Source organism: Tasmannia lanceolata, unplaced genomic scaffold, assembly GCF_043159265.1.
Source record: "Tasmannia lanceolata isolate RefF3 unplaced genomic scaffold, GAP_Taslan_0.1 ptg000013l, whole genome shotgun sequence".
Taxonomy (NCBI): domain Eukaryota; kingdom Viridiplantae; phylum Streptophyta; class Magnoliopsida; order Canellales; family Winteraceae; genus Tasmannia; species Tasmannia lanceolata.
Window position 1 is genome coordinate 12,673,218 of NW_027518690.1, and position 19,729 is coordinate 12,692,946.

At 37.9% G+C, this 19,729-nt stretch overlaps 1 protein-coding gene across 1 annotated transcript; it reads left to right on the forward strand.

The window, feature by feature from the left end:
• The first annotated feature begins 5,463 nt into the window (after positions 1–5,463).
• LOC143889820 (uncharacterized) lies at positions 5,464–19,290 on the forward strand. The gene is made up of 8 exons (XM_077394182.1): positions 5,464–5,622; positions 8,093–8,454; positions 8,561–8,735; positions 11,309–11,492; positions 15,446–15,529; positions 17,431–17,538; positions 17,647–17,916; positions 18,982–19,290. Exons 2-8 carry the CDS (start codon positions 8,133–8,135, stop codon positions 19,078–19,080), a joined length of 1,242 nt encoding a protein of 413 aa, XP_077250297.1. The 5' UTR covers positions 5,464–5,622; positions 8,093–8,132; the 3' UTR covers positions 19,081–19,290.
• The last annotated feature ends 439 nt before the right edge of the window (positions 19,291–19,729 follow it).

Here is a 19,729-nt window from a genome sequence, read left to right on the forward strand (position 1 = left end):
GGAGGTTGCCATCCTTCTTTTAAACAAATAAAGCAGGAGCACCCCACGGCGAAGAACTTGGCCTGATGAATCCTTTCTCAAGCAAGTCAGACAACTGCTCATTCAATTCTTTCAACTCGGCAGGGGCCATCCGATAAGGTGCTTTGGAAATTGGTAAGGTCCCTGGCTCGAGGTCAATGGTAAAGTCGATCTCCCTGTGGGGAGGCAACTCCGTGAGATCCTCTGGAAAAACATCAAGAAATTCACTCACCACGGAAATATCAGCTGCTGGTAACCCTACACCATCATCCTCTTTCTTCACATACGCCAAGAAACCTTCACGACCTCTACTTAGCATTTTCTGGGCCCTTAATGCAGCAAAAATTTTGATTTTGCCAGGGCGCTTCACACCTTCAAACATGAACTCTTCCTCTCCGGGTATTCCGAACACCACCACCTTATGTAAACAATCCACACTGGCATGGTAAGACACCAACCAGTCCATGCCTAAGATGACCTTGAAGTCATTCATATTCAACAATACAAGGTCTCCCAAAAGCGCACGGTCCCCAATTTTAATTATACAGCCCTTACATATCATGTCAGTAACTACCACATCGCCTACTGGTGTGACCACTCTCAACGGATGTAGTAATGGTACAGGAGATAAAGCTAGTTCTCGAACAAAATCAGGTGATATAAATGATAATGTAGAGCCAGAATCAAATAAGACATGAACATATATACCATTAACGAGAAGCTGACCTTCGATAACTGCATCAGATGCTTCAGCGTCGCTCTGACTCAAGGCAAAGACCCGATTGATAGGAGCTGGGGGTGCCTTTCTTCCTTGAACCGGTATGTGATTTGGGTTTCCCCTCCACTGATTTTGCTGCTGCGGCTGGGATGGAGGTCTAGGAGGAGCCTGCTGCTGATATGGCTGCCTGGCATACTGCTGACGCTTCTTCTTAGGGCAATCCCTCTGCTTATGGTTCGGATCCCCACAATTGAAACAGACATTCATTGATTTCCAGCACTGGCCTGAATGGAATTTTCCGCAAAGAGGGCACAAGGTCTTGGATTGCGAACCACCTCTGTTCTCTGCTTTTTGAGTGGAGGTCCCTGATTCTTGCTAACAATTGATTGAGATCTAGCTGCTTGCATTGATTTCTCGCAGTCTTCTGCCACTTCGGCCTTCTCACAGGCCTCTGCCAAGGTCCTAGTACCAAGGTTAACGAGACTCACCTTAATGGAAGGGCAAAGACCGCTAACAAATTTTCGAACCCGATCTGCCTCCGTAGCTGCATATCCAGGTGCAAAACGTGACAGCTCTCTGAACTTGGCTCCATACTGAGCCACAGTCAATGCCCCCTGCTTTAGTTCTGCGAACTGACCCGCGAACTGATCTTTTATGCGCTCCGGAAAGAACTGCTCATTGAAGCGGGACTTGAACTGTCCCCAAGTTCCAGACAAGATTGCGGGATAGTTCTGAACCACAGTCCACCACCAGACACCCGCCTCTCCCTACAGTAGGAAGGAAGCAAGACGAATCTTCTGAACGCTAGTGCACTCCATCACGGCAAAGATCCCCTCTACCTCTGTAAGCCAATGATCTGCCGCTAAGGGGTCACCTGAACCAGTAAACTCAGATGGATGGTAGTCTCGGAACTGACGGTGTACCTGAGGGGCATCCTCACGAGGCCTCGACTCCTGACAAGCCCCGAGATTGGATGCGATGGCCTGAAGGGCGGTCTGATTAGCTACCTGATTTTGTCTAAGAATCTCTGCCAGCATTTGCAGACCATCTTGATTTTGGGGTTGAGCTGGGTCAGATCCATCCTGGCCATGCGCACTTGGCTGAGCTGCTTCATGTCCATCATTATTAGGGACATTAGCTTAGTTAGCAGCTCCCCTCCTCTGATACATCTGCAAAATGAACAATACATAGTCATATGTATATATATCAATAACATAATCTTTTTATTGCTAGGAAGTATCATACTACTAGAAGACTTTGTTTGCCATTGATTGAGTAGTATTAAAATTTAGTACTGTGTCTTCCCTTTAAGGTATAGAAATCAGAGTGCATATATTTTGGTCGTCAAGTCTTAATTGTCTACCCCAATCCTATAACCTACCCACACTCACGTAGTCCAGGTCTTTCACAAAAATCCAGAGCTTTGATACCACAACTGTAACGACCCGATTCCCTCAAGTCGCTACGAGCAAAAGAACAATGCAAAAATCAAGGAAATATTTTTTATTTTTTTGATAATCAACAACCACGACAAAAATCTTATTCCAAATTAAATAAGTCTACCATAACAATAGGTTCTTTCAATACTCATACTCCAAATGAAAAGTAAAGTTTTAAGCACTAAAGTTCAAACTAAAGAAAGTCCCGACAAAATAAAAATAGAAAATGACGCAAGACGTCATAGCACAATAATCCATGAAGCGAACTCTCCGATCACACGATCCCTTATCCCATGGTTTCTTTGTTTGCAAACGCTCCGCCATCTAACGCCTCAACCCCTGTGGTGGAGAAAACAACGTTAGAGCAGGGTCCTCCAGAGACCGAGCAGAGTAAGAGAGACAATATAAAAAGTGCATACAATATAATCCAAATCCTTAGCAATATCTAGAAACAATAATAACGACTGAAAATGAATTACACTATCCATGGCAATATAATAAAAATGAGTGACAATGATTCAAGTTTATACTATGTATGCAACGATTATGTAAATTGAGACAGCACATTCCCCAGGTACATCCGGCTTTTCCCCAGTTTACTTTGCTATCAGTTCTTTTCTGATTTTCTCCTTTTTGCCGGTGTCCTTGCCGCACGACTACCCACTACCCCTGTCCAAAGGTAGTGGCGTTATGAACTCGGATTTCGGTCTCGCATTTAATGCCGAGCCGTTTCGGGGATACTATCCCTTTGGATGGTTTGCCAACGAAAGGCTGTACACACTTCTCGCGTTGGCCTTTGAACCTTAGGTCCCAGGATGATACCACCACACCCTTAATTTCCCCTTCACTTTCCCCCATGTATGATATGCAATTAGGGATTTTAAAGTACATTACCTTTGTCTTCTTTCCTGCATTCTTTCGCATAAGGTTTAGAACAATTTATTTTTCATTTCATTTCATTCCAGGTAAGCAAGTATAATTAAGCTAAGCAGGTATCAATAAGACAAAATTTTATAAATAGAACTACATTGCATATGACAAGCTATATTGGAAACCATTACAAAGCAAGGTCTAGCTGTCACCTGCCGTTTTAAACCTGGAGATGGGTGAGAGATTAAAATGGACCTCCTTAAGTGGGAGAATGAAGTAGTAGGCATGAAAGCAAAGAATCATACGCTAAGTTTGTCATAAGCTTAAAATTTTGATTAAGGTGAATTAGACCTTACCATTACTTTAGAACCTTAAGTGTATATGCTAATAGGTGAATTTTTTTATTGTTCAAGAAGATTGTCATAAAATTTATTTGATCTTTAGTACCAAGGACGTGGAATATATGAGAGCATCTCTTTGGAACACTGACGAAATAAAATAATGTGTACGAAGACATTTATGTGGAAATCTGTACGGAAGTCATTTAATCTTATCTTAATGAGTATAACTACTTGGTAAAAAAATAATTGGGGCACTCACAAAATTAGATGATACACTCAAAATAGGATTTATTTGGAAACTTACTGTTTTGATTTTTGTAGATTATATAAGCAAGGCATGTAGGTCAATTATTTAAAAAAATACTATATGCATCACTGATGAGATACTAACCGTACACAAAATTGTACTAAAAGGGCTAATAGCATAGAACTGATAGATTGAAAATTATAAAAGAAAAATCATTTTGTAGGATCTATTAGGAACTGATAAAATCGTGCATTACAACCTTTGGGAAAAACTTTAATTGTTCAAATGTCTAACTATTAAAGTCATCTATTTAGGAACTAATCAAATTACTACTACGTACTCAAATGCTGCTATCTCTTATTAGTAGCTATAGAGAAAAAAAATCATATTTACAGTTTACCTCTCAAATAGGCTTCTAACTGTTAGTCTCTTATAATAATTTTTTGGGAAATTTAAAAGTTCCTTATATATGTTTCATTTGTGACTATAAAATATAAGAAAATATGCTGGAACAACCTCAGACGCATGTCTTTAGAAAAGACGAATAAAGTAGAAGGGGTGTCTCAAGGGTAAAACGAGTGCATAAGTATATATATATATATATATATATATATATTACTTTATTTATTTTCCCCTTTTTGTATCTTGCTTCTTATGATTACAGAATCCCTATATTTCTTTTAACACAGGTGAGGGTTTTGCAGGTGTTGGAACGTGAGATTGGGCATGGAAGAAATCTTGGAAATGGAATGGGTTTTAAAGAAATAAACAAAGAGGGTTCCATTGTATACAAGGTTGGGGATGCAATTCCATGGCTTCCAAAAAGGTTTGATGAAGAAGTTGCCATGGAATTGAGGGTAGTTATTGATCAAGGAATTTCAAGAAAATCCAAAATAAGCATACCTCTCGGCTGTGGTTGAAGACAAAGTAGCAAGATGGGTTCCCGGCCAAGAACAAGGATGTTGTGCCCCAGCCTCTCTCTTTCTTCCTCTCTCACTGTATTCTTTCCCCCTTTTTTTTGTTTTGTTTTGTTTTTGATCTTTTCTATAGGAAGATCCTAGCCACTCGAATGATAGAGGTTTCCATAATATGCAGTTCTCTATAGATCGGAGGGTTGGTATCATCCTATAGAAATGATTTTTTTGGCACAACCTATTTACGTTATGGCCCATCACATGGACGGTTTGGATCATCCTATAGTGGGGTTCGTATAGTACTTTTTGAATAATACGGGACTATAAGGGCTTACACCATATAAAAACTCGGTTGATCTAAACCTCCAATCTGTAGAGATGGTTAGGATTATAGATAGAGTGTTCACACCTATATTTAAAAAAGTATGGAGCCACTACATTCAATGATCCAAACCGTTAATTTGTTTGGACCCAATGCAAATAGGTTGTGCCCCATAAATCATCTTCACAGCATGATCTAAACCTCCGATCTCTAGAGATGGTTAGGATCATCCATCTGAAATGATTTTTGAGGTAGAGCTTTCAAAACAAATCAATGGTTTGGATCATCCTATCAAGTGGTCCCCACACCATACTATCGAGAGATATCATATGGTGCATGCCCGTGCAGTCCAGTATTTTTCAAAAAGTACAGTGGGCTCCCTTCACAGTATGATCTGTACCTTGTAAATCATTTCAGAGCCTAACCACTGCACATCATTGAATGATTTTGCTAGGTAAAACAAACGGTTTGGATCATTCCATGAATAGGAGGTCAGGATCATCCTATCGAAATGATTTTTAGAGTACGGCAAACTAATGAACGGTTTGGATCATCCTAAGAAATGGGTACCTTTTTTGTAAAATACTGGACTTTAATGCGCACCCAAAAAACTTTTGGGTGTTCTTCAGATCTTTGTATTGGAAACTTGCTCATGGGTTTTCTTCATTTTTGAAGGTTGAGAAGCAAAAAAGAATTAAAATTTAGAAATCTTGAAGAGAAAAAAGCTTTTGGGTGTTCTTCATTTCTTTGAAGGTGATTTCATACGTTCTATAGATTTATTTTTTTTAAAATTTTATATGTTTGTTTGAAGGCTTATACAATCTCAAGTCTACAAGAAGTGCTTATGATCATTTCTCTTCAATTTACTTTGTTCTGTTCTTTTGAGTTCGATTAAAATGGTTTGCAAACTTGGGCAAATAGGAAAGATTGCTACTGTTTTGAAGATTATGACTGTATGGTAAAGAAGAATAAAAAATATAGGGTTTTTGTGGTAAGATCATACCCTTTTTCAGAATCAAGTAGAAACTGTTTTGGAAGTGAATTGTTCTAAGATCAATGGATATTGATGTTGGGGGTTCGGTTATTTCAATCATGGATGGATTAGGTCGAGCACTCAAACTATGTGGTCTTTAATTCTTATATGAAATTATTCCTATTAAAAATTTATGCTCTAATCCTGAAATTACTATCTTCTGCGATTTTTTTCTAGACGAATTACAGTTGAATTTGTCCATGTTAAAGTATAAAAGATAAATACTGCCTTTCTCTAACAGCTTAAGCTTTTAGAGAAGTTGGTAAGTTAACATGGTATCAGAGCCAAAGGTCTCAAGTTCAAACCTCCCGGATAGCAAAAATCCACATGCAATGGTCGGCCCAAAGTGGGACCACATGTGCCACGTGTTTGCCAAGTGGGCCACACGTGCGGGGGAGTGTTAAAGTATAAAAGATAAATACTGCCTTTCTCTAACAGCTTAAGCTTTTAGAGAAGTTGGTAAGTTAACAGTCCACTCTTTCTATCTCTCTGTGAGTTCATACGAGTAATCTGATAAGGAAATAATTTGATAATTTCATGTTGGGATGCTATTGGGCCTAACTTTTTTTTGGATTGATATTTTTTGGTTTCTTTCACCCTTTCTTTTATTTTGATTTTTTTGCATTGGTTTAGGATAAGATAGAATGGAAGAAAATGATCCATGTAGATGAACCCAACTAGTGTCAGGATTAGACTTAGTCAATTTGAGCCGGGTAGATCCTTTCACCTTCTGCATGAAAATTTTTTAAAGGATTCATTATCCGCCCCCAACTAGTTTGGGACAAAGGCTTAGTTGAGTTGAGTTGAGTTGCACTGGTGAGAGACATGTGAACAATGAGTTGTTTCAAGCAGACAAAAAGATTCAGTATAAAAGGAGGAGTGGAAGTTAGTGAAACAAGTGGGTGACTATGCTACTCTCTTTCATGTTTTATTTTTTTTATTGACTAATTGTGGATATTCATGTTGTTGCCATTGATCTTTTCTTGCATTTTCTTTGTGATTTGCTCCATTTATTGATTTCATTAGCAAGTGAAAATGAAATTGTGACTTGTCTTGCATTTGTTCTCCTCCAAAGTCAGAGAATCAAAGTGTTGTTCATGGATATGAAGAAATGCATTAGAAACCCAGCTATTTTTTTTAATGTTTGTTTCAGTTTCTCATTTTTTTATCACATGAAAGCGACTATCTGTTATTGTTTATTTTTTGAGTACAAAATGAAGATAAATTATGTTTGAAAACACACTAAGTACAAGAATCAGTTAGTTCTGATGGAATGAAAGTACAGGTTGTCTGCTCCCTCTTTATGTTTTTAATCTGTCTTTTCATTCTAAGCGTGTTTAAAAGTTCTTAACTAAACCTGGGCTTGATTAGGTCAAGTGAGAGTTGACCTGGGTACTGAATTGAGTTCTTCAAGTCTAGAAAGCTTGCATGATCTGTTTTCTGAGTTCTCGAAGGATTTGATCAAATTTTCCAAGGACGGAATTGTGTTTTTCTGGGTTTTAAGAAGAAAAAAAATGAGAAATGCTAGACTCGTAGGAGCCCTTGCAAAAAAGGGAGAAAGGGCTAGGGGGGCTCCTTTGAGTCTAGCATTCCCCAAAAAACATTATTGCTCCGCTCACTCGATGCACATTCCCAGTTTTGATGGGTTGAGTGGAGTCGATCTGGGGAGTTCTTAAACACTGATTCTAATTGTATCAAAGTTTGTTACCCATTCCAATTTTTGTTGCAGATCTGAGAAGCACCTTCCCTTTTTAAGAGCTTTCTAATTGATGCTGATCTAACACTGTAAATCTGATCCAGACAAATTTAATGTGTAGCAGAGATGGAAACTATGGAAATGGCTAGACGCACCTGAGATTAAGATCTTTATCTTTTCTTGTATAACTCTCCATTGGAGCTCACTTTTACTTTATTTTTGTTATAATACAAAAACGTGACTACTGTCAAAAATTAACTGTAGCCTTTTGAGCTTGCTGTTTATGTCTAGGTGCCAATTCATTTGTGGTGAAGAGCCAAAGATAACAATGGTGTCTGAATTAAAGCATCATTGGCGATTATGTTATTCTAACAACTCTTGGGAAGCTTCTAGAAAAAGATAATATACTTAGGAATTTTAACCATATTAAACCCATGTATGTATTATGTTACATTATCTCTTTTTTGATTGGAGATCCTCATCCTTGTTTCTAGGACCTGATACTGAAGTTTCATTAGTGCTGGAAATATCTTTATGGCATACATCCCTCCACATAAGAGGCATTTAAAAGATGAGGAGAGGCCATCACCCTCTCCAGCTTCGCTTGTTCGTCAAATTAAGAAAAACTTGAATTTGGGGCCGAAGTCTAGTTCCCAGAAAAGGAAAGACCAACATGCTTTGGCAGGTGGAAAATATATTTACGCAAGGGATTCTATTTCTAGATGGTGGATAGTTGGTTTGACAGATGATGGTCAATGCCCCAATTATGTTCAATTGGAGGCAATTTCATGTGAACCTATTGAACAAAGAAGGGGTGAAAAACCTCTGGCTTTAGTTCGTGCCTATCCTTCGGAAGGTTTCTACTTCTGATCCATTAGATATCTCTTATTATCTGGTTGATTTATCTTCCTTTTACTGAGAAGAATGTAATTGGATGATACTTTCTATCTTTCTTTTTGCAGAGGTGAACGAAATCGTGCATGGTTTTGGGAAGAGCCCATGGCTGTCCATAACAGAGAAGATACTCCCAGACCTGCATACTGGTTTTCAAAATGTTTCGAGTGAGATGCAACTCAATAAGTCTGAGAAAGTAAAGGCTTCTTTTGTAGCTCGTTTTGGTAAACTTTTCCTTTTCGGGTAAGAATTCCTATGCGTTTGATTTTCTTTGTTATACTTCTTTTAAATCGGATCATTATTAATGTATAGATTTTGTTTTCTAGGACATTTCTTTGTTTAGTTGCTGGCTAAGTATATCAGACACAAAATGACAATTTTTTTTAATGAGTGAATTGCCTTTGATAGGGATCAGACACCCCTTAGTACACCCCGAAGAACATTCAAAGGATCCTCCTTCAGAGTCTGAACAGTAAGTGACATGGAGATGAAGGAGAATGAACTACACGGGTAAATGGGTGTCAATATCACAAAAGGGTGGTGATGATATCATTTGATGGTGCCATGTTGATAATGTCATTATAATTAATTATTGATCGTATCCGTATTGGTAATAGTGTCATTATAATTATTGACAACAACCCTTTTGACACTCGTGACGAAAGCTGGTCTAATGTGATTTAAGTTGGAAGTCAGGCCCGCTTGAAATTTTTGTTGGCTTTGGTTCATTCAATGAGTTCTAGATTAGGAAACTTACTTGTTTGGTTGTAGTAGGATGTAAATGAGTCCATGTAATGTGAGGATAGATGTTTTATGTAGAAATTTTGAAGAAGTCAAGTGACAAGTCTCACAAGGCTATTGGTAGATATTAGGAATTTTTAATTCAAAGATCTAGTAGTATGAGTCCTAGGTCTAGGATGTTTTACTAGCATGCAACCAAAGCCATTGATTCCCAACCTTCCGTCCATGCCAGCCACCATCACCCCTGCAACCTTCGACTAGCCCCTCACATCTTTCCTTTAATTGCCCATTAAATCCACAAAACCCTTCACCCACGATTGCCCAGAAACTTAAACCTAACCTTTCAGTTTCATCCTTTAAAATCATATGGCCCAGATCCTAAACTTTTAACCTTGCGAATTGCCCTCTCATCCTATATTATATCATTTTCCTAACGGATCAATTCTTAGCCTTGTACCCTTGCATAACCGACCATTCCTGTACCTTAAACCTAATCTGTTTCTGTTTACCTAAACCTGTAAACCCTAATACCTGTCCCTACTATAATCTGTTTTACCTTAAACCTACTACTACCTTTTATCTACTATTACAGATCTAATACTGCCTTAAATTCCAACTGCTACAGCTATAAATACACCCCTGATCTCACAGATTACCTTTCTGTTAATATTCTTTAACTGTTACAGATTTTTTTTCCAGATCTCGCATATGTCTGTTACAAGAATTCTGTTCAGATTACAGATACACCACAGTTCACCTACAGATTTATTTAGGTCTGTTCAGTTCTTTAGAGAATTATGTTTAGTTTGTTTCAGTTCTATTATTCTTTACATGTTTATTACAGATCATTACCTAGCCTATATCTATCTTGAAATTTCAGACCTTTATAACGTTAGCCTATTGCCTTAACAACCCTGTCCTGAACCTGTTAAACCTTTTTGTTAAGCTGTAGATTAAGTTATTGTTTCCGAATGTAAGCTTGAATAAAAGTAATAACTAATAACCAAAATGCTTCTTTTTTGAAGTTTAGACATCACTTCACGAGGGTCCATGACTCTGTTTGGAAAGGATGTTATTACCAGTTGCATTCAAATTTTTTTTTTTTGGAATGAGTCTTTCCATTTATTTTTCCCTGTTGATGATCAAGCTGGAGAGAGCTACAGCATTCTTGAAATATTCAATTTCAGTCGGAATGCTTGAGGTTGGAAGTACATGAATCCAACCTTTGGATTCTCACAGTCATAGGCCAAAAAACCTCTTTTTAAGAGCAAAAATATATGGAAATATTTGGAATCAGGTGATAAAGTTATCTTTAATTAAATATATTCAGTATGTTTTGCAACTTTTAAGGTTAAGGCCAACCTAAATTGGACAAGAGATGCATTCATCGAAGCAAAACTCAGAAGATTCAGTCAGAAATTTGAATAAAATGTAGCACTAGAGGGGTGCTCCTTTTATGGTTAAGGCCAACCCAAATTGTACATTGTTGTGTTTATTGTGAAAAAACCTAAAAAATTCAATCATAACTAACTTGAATAAAACGTTGCAATAGAGGGGTGTGACAAATAAGTAGTCCATGGAACTTGGAAGGAAAGTTGTGATTTGAGGCAAGACGTCAGGATCAAAGAACAAGGATCTACGCTTTCTCATGTTGCTCTGATTCTGTAAAAGCTGGAGGACTTGAATTGAGGAAAACCTACAAAGTGATTAAATTATATTCTTAATACTTTTAATTGGCATCATAACAAATTTACCAAATAACAAATAAATAAGCAAGGAGGGCAAGGTTAGAAGATGCTAATGCTGATAGAAGTGAATTGACTTTCAGCATAGCTTTTAAATTCTTCAATATAGTGGTTGTTGTGAAGTGAGCATCCATTTATTGTGAAACACCTTGTATTACAGAAATGCAAAGTACTTGTTTATGGCTTACAGTGTCACTGTTCGATGGGAGAATAATGGAAGTTATATTGTAACTTCTGGATTAAGAATAGATTAAATACCATAATTGAAAATGGAATAGTAGCCAATCATCTATTGCGCTTCTAATTTAAGTTTCATTTTCTGTGATGCAGAGGGCCTTCTATTAGTGTAGATACTATCTGCAGGAGTGCGGCTTCTGAATCCACTTACATGAATCAAGTGAAGAGATCATTCTACACAAATGTTCCCGAAGCATTTGTTCAAGATGTTCAACGTGTCATTGTCCCGAATATCGAACTTAGTTTTGAGGCAGAGAGGGAGCATTATCTTGTGAAGGTATAATATTTGCTTTCTACCTCTATGATCTTTGTTACTTTTTTTTTGAACAAGTAGATTTTATTAATCTAAGAAAGAAGCAAAGTACAAAGGCTGGAAAAAGCCATTAGAACAGGGAAAAGAATCCCTTGCAAAGTGGGTCGAAACCCTCAAAACTGAACAAGAGCCATTTAATTGTTGAAGGAAAAGGGAAGAGAGAATAGGGTGTAAAACAAACGAATGGGAGTTCAAATCTTGCCTCACGACTTGTATTTCACATTGAGTTCCAGAGGTGTATCGACAATCTTATCATCGGTAAGGTGGGCAAGTGATATCAGGTCTTTGGTACACAGTCTGGCTGACCATGATACCTCGATCTGATCATAATATCTCTATGCCCATAAAATAAGTCAACGGTCCCAAGTTCTTCATCCTGAAGGTATACTGAAGGAATCATTTTAGTTTATCAATACCTCACACCTGCCACATCATCTCTTGAAATGATAATGCCTCCCATGTGGTTAAGAATTATAGTGATGCCCTCCTGTCTACATAGAGAAAAGGAGTAATATGAAGCACCTTTGCCAACTAACATTGTTCTGAATTTCTCAAACCACACTCTAGGCACTTTCTTTGGACCATAACGAGACTTCCACTACTTACATACTACTGGTTGATGAGAAGGAAGAGAGAGACAAGGAGGTGTCATGTATACGTCTTCAATAGATCCCATGCAAGAATTAATTCTTAACACCCAACTGAAAAAAGAGGCCACCGTTGTGTAGGAGCATGGCAATGAGGGCATGAACATGGTTTTAAATTTCCACTGAAACATACTCGAAATGACCGAAATGTTTTCGTTTAATGACTGATATGCGTAAACCAAAATCTAAGTGTAATAGTGGTATACTACATTAGTACGTATTGCATAATTATATTTATATGAAAAAAATATAGCGTGTGATTTATGTATAAATATTTATACGGATTGCATGTGAAATTTGGTATGGAGGGCAAGCCTTGGCGCAACGGTAAGGTTGCTCCATTGTGACCTGGTGGTCACGGGTACGAGTCACGAAAACAGCCTCCCTGCAAAGTAGGGGTAAGGCTACGTACATCTAGCCCTCCCTAGACGCCTCAATCGTGGGAGCCTTGTGCATTGGGCCGCCTTTTTTTACATGTGAAATTTGGTATGTACTAAATTATCAGACATGTGTGACAATTCATGTCATTAGGTGTTTATTGTTTTTAAACCATTATGGATGATTGTGCCTACATGATGGTTTCTAAGTATGTATTTGTTCTTATTCTAGCATTTCTTGAAGTTTCATCTTTACATTTTGTCATTTACATCTCTTTGAATTCTACATTTACATATGTTTCCTTGATTTTACTGGATTTCTATCAAAATTGCCAACTGAAACCGAAATGTTTCTTTTTTGGTGTTTCCATGGCAACCGAAAGCAATACTGAAATCGAAATTTAAAACCTTAGGTAGTCGTCTTCACCACATGGCCAAAGGACTCATCATAACTGATCCCATACTCCTGTTTGTACCCTTGTGCCACGAAATGAGCCTTGTATCTATCAATGCTACCATCAGATTTTAGCTTAATGGAATAGACTCACTTGCTCCCAATCATTGAGGCATGCAAAGGACACGGAACCTGATTCCATGTATTGCTTTCATGGATAACTTAAAGCTCCTCCCCCATTGCCTTTCTCCAACCCTCCGGCTTAACAACTTGTAGAAGGAATAGTTTGAGCATCAGAGGGAAAACCAAAATGTTTTGGTGGGTTAGAAAGATGCTTAAAACAATGTAAGGAGCACAGATTATTAGGATCAAAGTCTAAAGAGTAAGTAGTAGCATTGGGCAAGACTTATTCTTTCTCTTTCTTTGATCAGTGTTCAAATGCTTTTGAAGAGAAGCAACAACAAAATTAATGTCATGAAATGAAGGCAAGTAAGAAAGAGTAGGAGGATAGAAAGGGTACAAAAACAAATATTTTCCAAGAAAACAACTTGAAGCAATACATGCTTATGCTCTTTTCTAGGATCATAACATATAAAACCCTTTTGTACATCGCCATAATCAACAAAGACGCACTTAGCGGAATCGAGCAACGAGTTTATCTCTTTCATGGCGAGGAAGGTGAATAAAACAAACAGAACAAAAAAATGTGATATAAAGAATAATCCGGAGCTTTCCCAAATAAACGATGATATTTACAAAATAGTGGCTTTCGCCACTATTTTCTTGATTAGGAACTTTCCCATGCCCGGACGATCGACTATGGAAGCTATCTTCTTGATTAGGCGGTTGATTGAGAGATTTAGAGAAAATAAAAATGACCTTCATATGGTTTTCATTTACTTGGAGAAAGCGTATGCTAGGGTTCCCAGGAGTGTTATGTGGTGGGTCCTTGAAAGGAAAAAAGTACCTACTAAATATGTTGATATGATTAAGGATATGTACGATGGAGCAGTAACTAGTGTCAGAACTATGGATGGCACGTCTAGTGAGTTTCCAATTACAATAGGATTGCACCAAGGAACCATTCAAAAAAAAAAAAAAAAGGACTGCACCAAGGATCAACTCTAAGCCCTTATCTCTTTACTCTAGTTATGGATGAACTTAGGGAGGGTATCCAGGACGAGGTGCCATGGTGGATGTTATTTGCAGATGACATAGTATTAATTGACGAAACCAAAGCAGGATGCTAAGTTAGAGTTATGGAGAACTACTTTGGAATCCAAAGGTTTTAGACTGAGCAGGACTAAGACAGAGTATATGGAGTGCAACTTTAGTAATGTAAGGAGGCAGGGCGAGGATGTAGTAAATATGACTGGACAGGAGGTATCTTAGAGGGATATCTTTCGCTATCTTGGTTGAATCCTACAGAAGGAATGAGAGATTGAAGAGGATTTTAACTGCTCTTGGTTGAAGTGGAAGCATGCTTCAAGAGTTCTATGCGATCAGAAAATACCTATCAAGTTGAAGGGAAAGTTTTATAAGACAATTGTTAGGCCAGCCATGTTGTACGGCTCAGAATGTTGGGCCACCAAGAAGCAACATGTGCATAAGATGAGTGTAGCGGAGATGCGAATGCTTAGATGGATGTGCGGCCACTCAAGGTTAGATCGAATTAAAATAAAGTCATCCGTAAAAAGGTGGGGATGGCACCAATTGAGGACAAGATGAGAGAGCACCGCTTTAGATGGTTTGGACATATCCAGCGTAGGCCTTTGGATGCTCCAGTGAGAAGAAATGACACGTGCCAAGTTGATGGAGTAAAAAGAGGTTGGGGCAGACCGAAAACAACTAGGGTAGGAACAATGAGGAAACACTTGATGGCTAGGAATATAACAGAGAACATGACCTTGGATAGGATGGAGTGGAAGAAAATGATCCATGTAGACGAACCCAACTAGTGTCAGGATTAGACTTAGTCAATTTGAGCCGGGTGGATCCTTTCACCTTCTTCATGAAAATTTTCTAAAGGATTCATTAGCCGACGCCAACTAGTTTGGGACAAAGGCTTAGTTGAGTTGAGTTGACTTGTTGGGTTTCGCCACTTGGGTTTGCATATGCAAACAATACCTACCATTAGCATCCATAATAGTACCCCCAAGCCCAAAATTCTGGGACTCAACAGTGTTCGTTAGAGCGATCTTGCAGATTACGAACCAATCAGTCACTATTTCTACAAAGAAACACTGACAAAATGACCAGTTTTAGTATTTCTTTCAGATACCTCAATGATAATTGTTTTAATTATTAGCACTAAACTATGACTATTTTTAGGGACCACATTTTGCTGCAATATCTGAGACAAAAACTTTATTTTCTTTACTAGATATCATGGCATCAGACTGAGACGGGCATTACCAACCTCCCTTGAGGGGGAAGGATCCCTTTGCTGATTAACTCAAGTGGAGAAATACTTCTCAAACTTTTTCTTATTCCATGCAGGTACAGGACAAATCCCGGCCAGATTCGACTATTTCATGCAGATGTGCTATAATAAAAGATGGTGGGAAACTTAAAATTCATAAGGTAGGTGTCATGCCTCTCGGTACTTAATAGTTGTGTGTGTGCGCCTGTTTATCTATCTATCCTATAATCATGGCAACAATCTGTGCTATAATATCACTACAATTAGTTTGAGATTGCATCCAGTTTTGAGCTTCTAGTTCCATTCTTTAAAGGCTCTTTTGGAACAATAATAAGGTTCCAACATAGTATGTTCACTCTCTGCCTTTTCTGTGTAAGAGACAAAGTAATTACAATTGGAATCACAGCTTTAGGAATCAGTTTGAGATTGTATTCAGTTTTGAGCTTTTAATTCCATTCTTTAAAGGCTCTTTTGGAACAACAGTAAGGTTCCAACATAGTCTGTTCACTCTCAGTCTTTTCTGTGCAAGAGAAACTAATTAACAATTGGAATCACAGCTTAAAAAATCATGAGAATGAGACACAGTCCAGTTCCTTTGAGTAAGCCAAGATTACTGACTGCAACTGAACAACTCAAACTCAGCAATTTCTTGGAAAATGTCAGTGAGGAATTTGAAAGGAGATCCACACAGGTTGGATGTACTAATTGCAACCGCAACACCTGCTGATGAAATGATCTCTTAAGCATCACAAAACAAGATTCAATGCCAGTTTTGAACACAAATCGTGATGATGAAACTGTTTCAAACAACAGCCGTTTTACTTGTGTGAATTTAACATTCAAAGCTGGATGTCTTTGGGCGATCTAGCTCGAAACAGAAGTAACATTATCCGGACAATTTGAAGATTCAGTTTCACACCCAGATCTGGAAGAAAGGACTAGAAAAGTTCTAGTTCTGGCTCTTTTGATCAGCAATAGAGCAGAAGTTCTCAATTTCTGTTAATGGCATGGATCTGCCTTAGGAGTTTCTAGTTGATCAAAACTATAAAATTCAACAAGCATCTGGACGAGAATTCATCCCTTGCAAAAATCCTGGTAAAGGGCTCCTCCATTGGTCAAAATCCATTAGGATGGCACGGAAAATTACAATCATAACTGCCATGAAGGGGAAACTGTTCGTGAGCTTGAGCTCATATTAGCTTATATGAGCTAGAGTGGCCAAACACATGGGTCCCACATTTTTTGTGGTGATCCGAACCATTCATTTGCAAGGCCACGTCATAGATAGGGTGTGTACGAAAAATCAAGTTCATTGGATCATCCTAACCCCTCCAAAAGTGGAGGGCAAAATAGGCAGATTTGTCGACTAACAGTGTCTGTCCATTTTCCCCTCCACTTTTGGATGGGTTAGGATGATCCTATGGACCCGATTTTTGGTACACACTCTATCTATATAAAGTCCTTCCAAATAAACGCTATGGATCACCCCAAAAAATGTGGGACCTATGTTTTTGTGGCACTCTAGCTCATATAAGCTATATGAGCTCAAGCTCACGAACAGTTTTCCCAACAGGGGGGTACATATAACATTGTTTAATTTTATAAATAAAGATGTTGCCCATACTGAGCCACACTGTTCCTCTCTATTCTCTAGTTTTGTGAATTGTTTACCATATAGATAGAATCAAAAGAATAAAATATAAATATTACAGTAGCTTCCAGCCAGTCAATATTGTTCTATGAAAATGCCAGTATACACTTTATCTCTCTCCCTCTCTCTCTCTCTCTGCAACTTCTTTCCTGTATACATATGTGAACCTACACATGTATATGGGATATTGCCTAGAAATGGATCAACTGTTCGTACGATGGTTGGTTTTAGATAATTATTAGATGTTGTGATGAAATAAATCGTATCTTTCACGAACTGCTATCCTTAGTCTGGGTGCTCATCTCCTTTACCACCCACATGTTGTCTTTCATAGGATCTGAAAAAAGAGAAAACAAATAAATTTTTTTTTTGGAAGTTTTCATTGAAACATTTTCTTTTTATATTTAATAGATCGAATTAAACCAAGTGCGGCACTTAGTAGCAGACATATCATGTATCAGTAAAGATCTGGACCTGAGGCTGATGCTGTCGACAAAGAGAATCTTGACGGAACTGACGGTGAGTTCTCTCCTACAATATAAAGCAAGGAGGACTTCATAATTGAGAATTTCATTGATTATATCATATAGTTTCCTTCTGTGAACCGGTTTTATGTGTTGCTTTTAGGATGAGGAGGAGCACGGCATGACAGAACTAATTAAGTCTGCAGTTATAGATCCAGATGTGAAGGGGGGGCTGAGGTGGCCTCGCGGAAAGGATTTTTTTGGAGATAGGTTCTGCGTAGTTGGAATTTGGCACACCAAATATAAAGCTTTTAAAGGTCCCAATATGAAGCTTAAGATAAGACATGCGGATCGATTTGATTTCGGAACTTCAAAAGGGGAAGTTACAAGGGAAGTAACTATGAAGATGACAGGACTAGTGAAGCAATTGAGGGTGAGGTTTTTATTTTTTCAGACATCATGATAAAATCACATATTCACCTTATTCTTGTGGAACTACATAAAAATCTGATTGTCACTGTTCCATGATATTTTGATCGTTCTAATGGTGTTTCCATCAGCTTTTGAAAGTCAGGGTGTTATCTGTCAATTTTCCTGATAGCTTCTTGTAGTTTGCCTCTTTTTTTTTCCAAGGTTAAATGATGGGACCTTCTCCCTAGCTACCACACAACTAACAATTACCACCCTGAATTCAAAATGTAGGGTTGCTTTCTTGTATCAGAAGCAATCTTGTAATTCTGGAGCTTTCTAAGCTTCCTTGAATAATTTCAAGGTTATTTTTGTCATGTAAGGGCCCCTCTATCAATGTTTGAAATTTAGGGTGGTTTGTGGCACTAGCTAGACCTGGGAGATTTCTTAAATTCACTCTTGTTTATTTCATGCTTGATGCTTGATGACAGAAAAGTTATAAAGTTCTGAATTTTTTGTTTTGCAACAGATGAATTAAGGATTCCCTAAGTGTGTAATAAATACCTCACTCCCTTGGGGTTTGTGCAGAAAATTGCTTTATATTGGGACAGAGGGATTTGTCTTGTTTGTTGCAAGCATCTGCTGTTTTTTCTCAAATGTGTATAACTATTGCAAATTATGCATTGAAGGTCTGGATATGCCTTTTTTTTTTTGAAATGTAGAACCACCATTCATGTGGGTGGGCTACTCCAGCCAGTTTTGAAGAATTCATCCACCCATCCATAGGAGATACCACTTGACCTTCTGTGCCAAAATAGCCATGAAGTTACTCCCCATTCTATGTACATTGTTTAACCCTTTGAAAAAAATGTCTTTTTCGTTGAATGGTATAAGTTTTGATGTGCCATGAAGAACATGGAGGTTAGTTCAGTGAAATCTTCCTCTTATCTAGTAATATCTGACATTGATGTATCAGCTCTTGCTTATTTCTGTGTTCTCTTTATAATTGTTAAAATACTCATCTTTGAAAGTATTTAGCATTTTCCTAATAATCTATGTGTTTTTTTGTAAACGAGTTGTGAATCTTCAGGATGGAATTGTTGAAACTGGGCCTATTACTGAAATGCTTCAGGAAGAGTTGGAATTGATCTGGAACAACTTCTTAAGCTGCAAATGTTCGTTTACTTGAATTCTCGCTGTGAGTTTCATCTTCTCTTTTGTTTCTCTGTTATAAATTTGCTGAAACTGTGTATGAAAAGGCGGCAGTGCAAGAAACATGATATGTGCCCACCAATGTCCCAACTGTGGAATTATATTTTTTCTTAAGCTCATATTATAGTGTGCATGAAAAGGTGGCAGTGCAAGAAATATGAGATGTGGTTGTAGACTTGTAGTAGTAGCCTACCAATGTCCCAATTGTGAAATTCTATTTTTTCTTAAGCTCAAATGAAGGAAGGATCAGTTTTTTTCTGATATGATTTTATTTCGAAAGAGGAAGAGGGAGAAAATTGAGTGGAAGGAAGTGGAGATGGCATTGAAAATCCCTAAAAAGGAATGAAAAGATATCTATTTAAAATTGGTTTTTTGTTTTCCTTGCTTTTAGGATCTTTTCATGCTCCCACCCTCTCTCTCTCTCTCTCTCTCTCTCTCTCTCGGCCCCACAAATATTCCATGGAATATTTTTTCCTGGTGACCAAACATGGCCTTAATGGAAAAAATTCCAAGGGAAAAGTATAGGGCCACAATATCTTACCCATTTCCTTGGGAAAGATATCATGGAAGAATTTGTTTACGGTAAGTCCAAACAATCATTTAAATTTCCATGAAAAATTGCACCT

Excerpts from the sequence above, each read along its gene's own strand:
- LOC143889820 (XM_077394182.1), top strand. The coding sequence starts at position 8,133 with ATGGCATACATCCCTCCACATAAGAGGCATTTAAAAGATGAGGAGAGG. Across the intron at positions 11,493-15,445 it reads GGGAGCATTATCTTGTGAAG|GTACAGGACAAATCCCGGCC; the intron begins GTATAATATTTG and ends TATTCCATGCAG. Across the intron at positions 15,530-17,430 it reads GGAAACTTAAAATTCATAAG|ATCGAATTAAACCAAGTGCG; the intron begins GTAGGTGTCATG and ends TATATTTAATAG.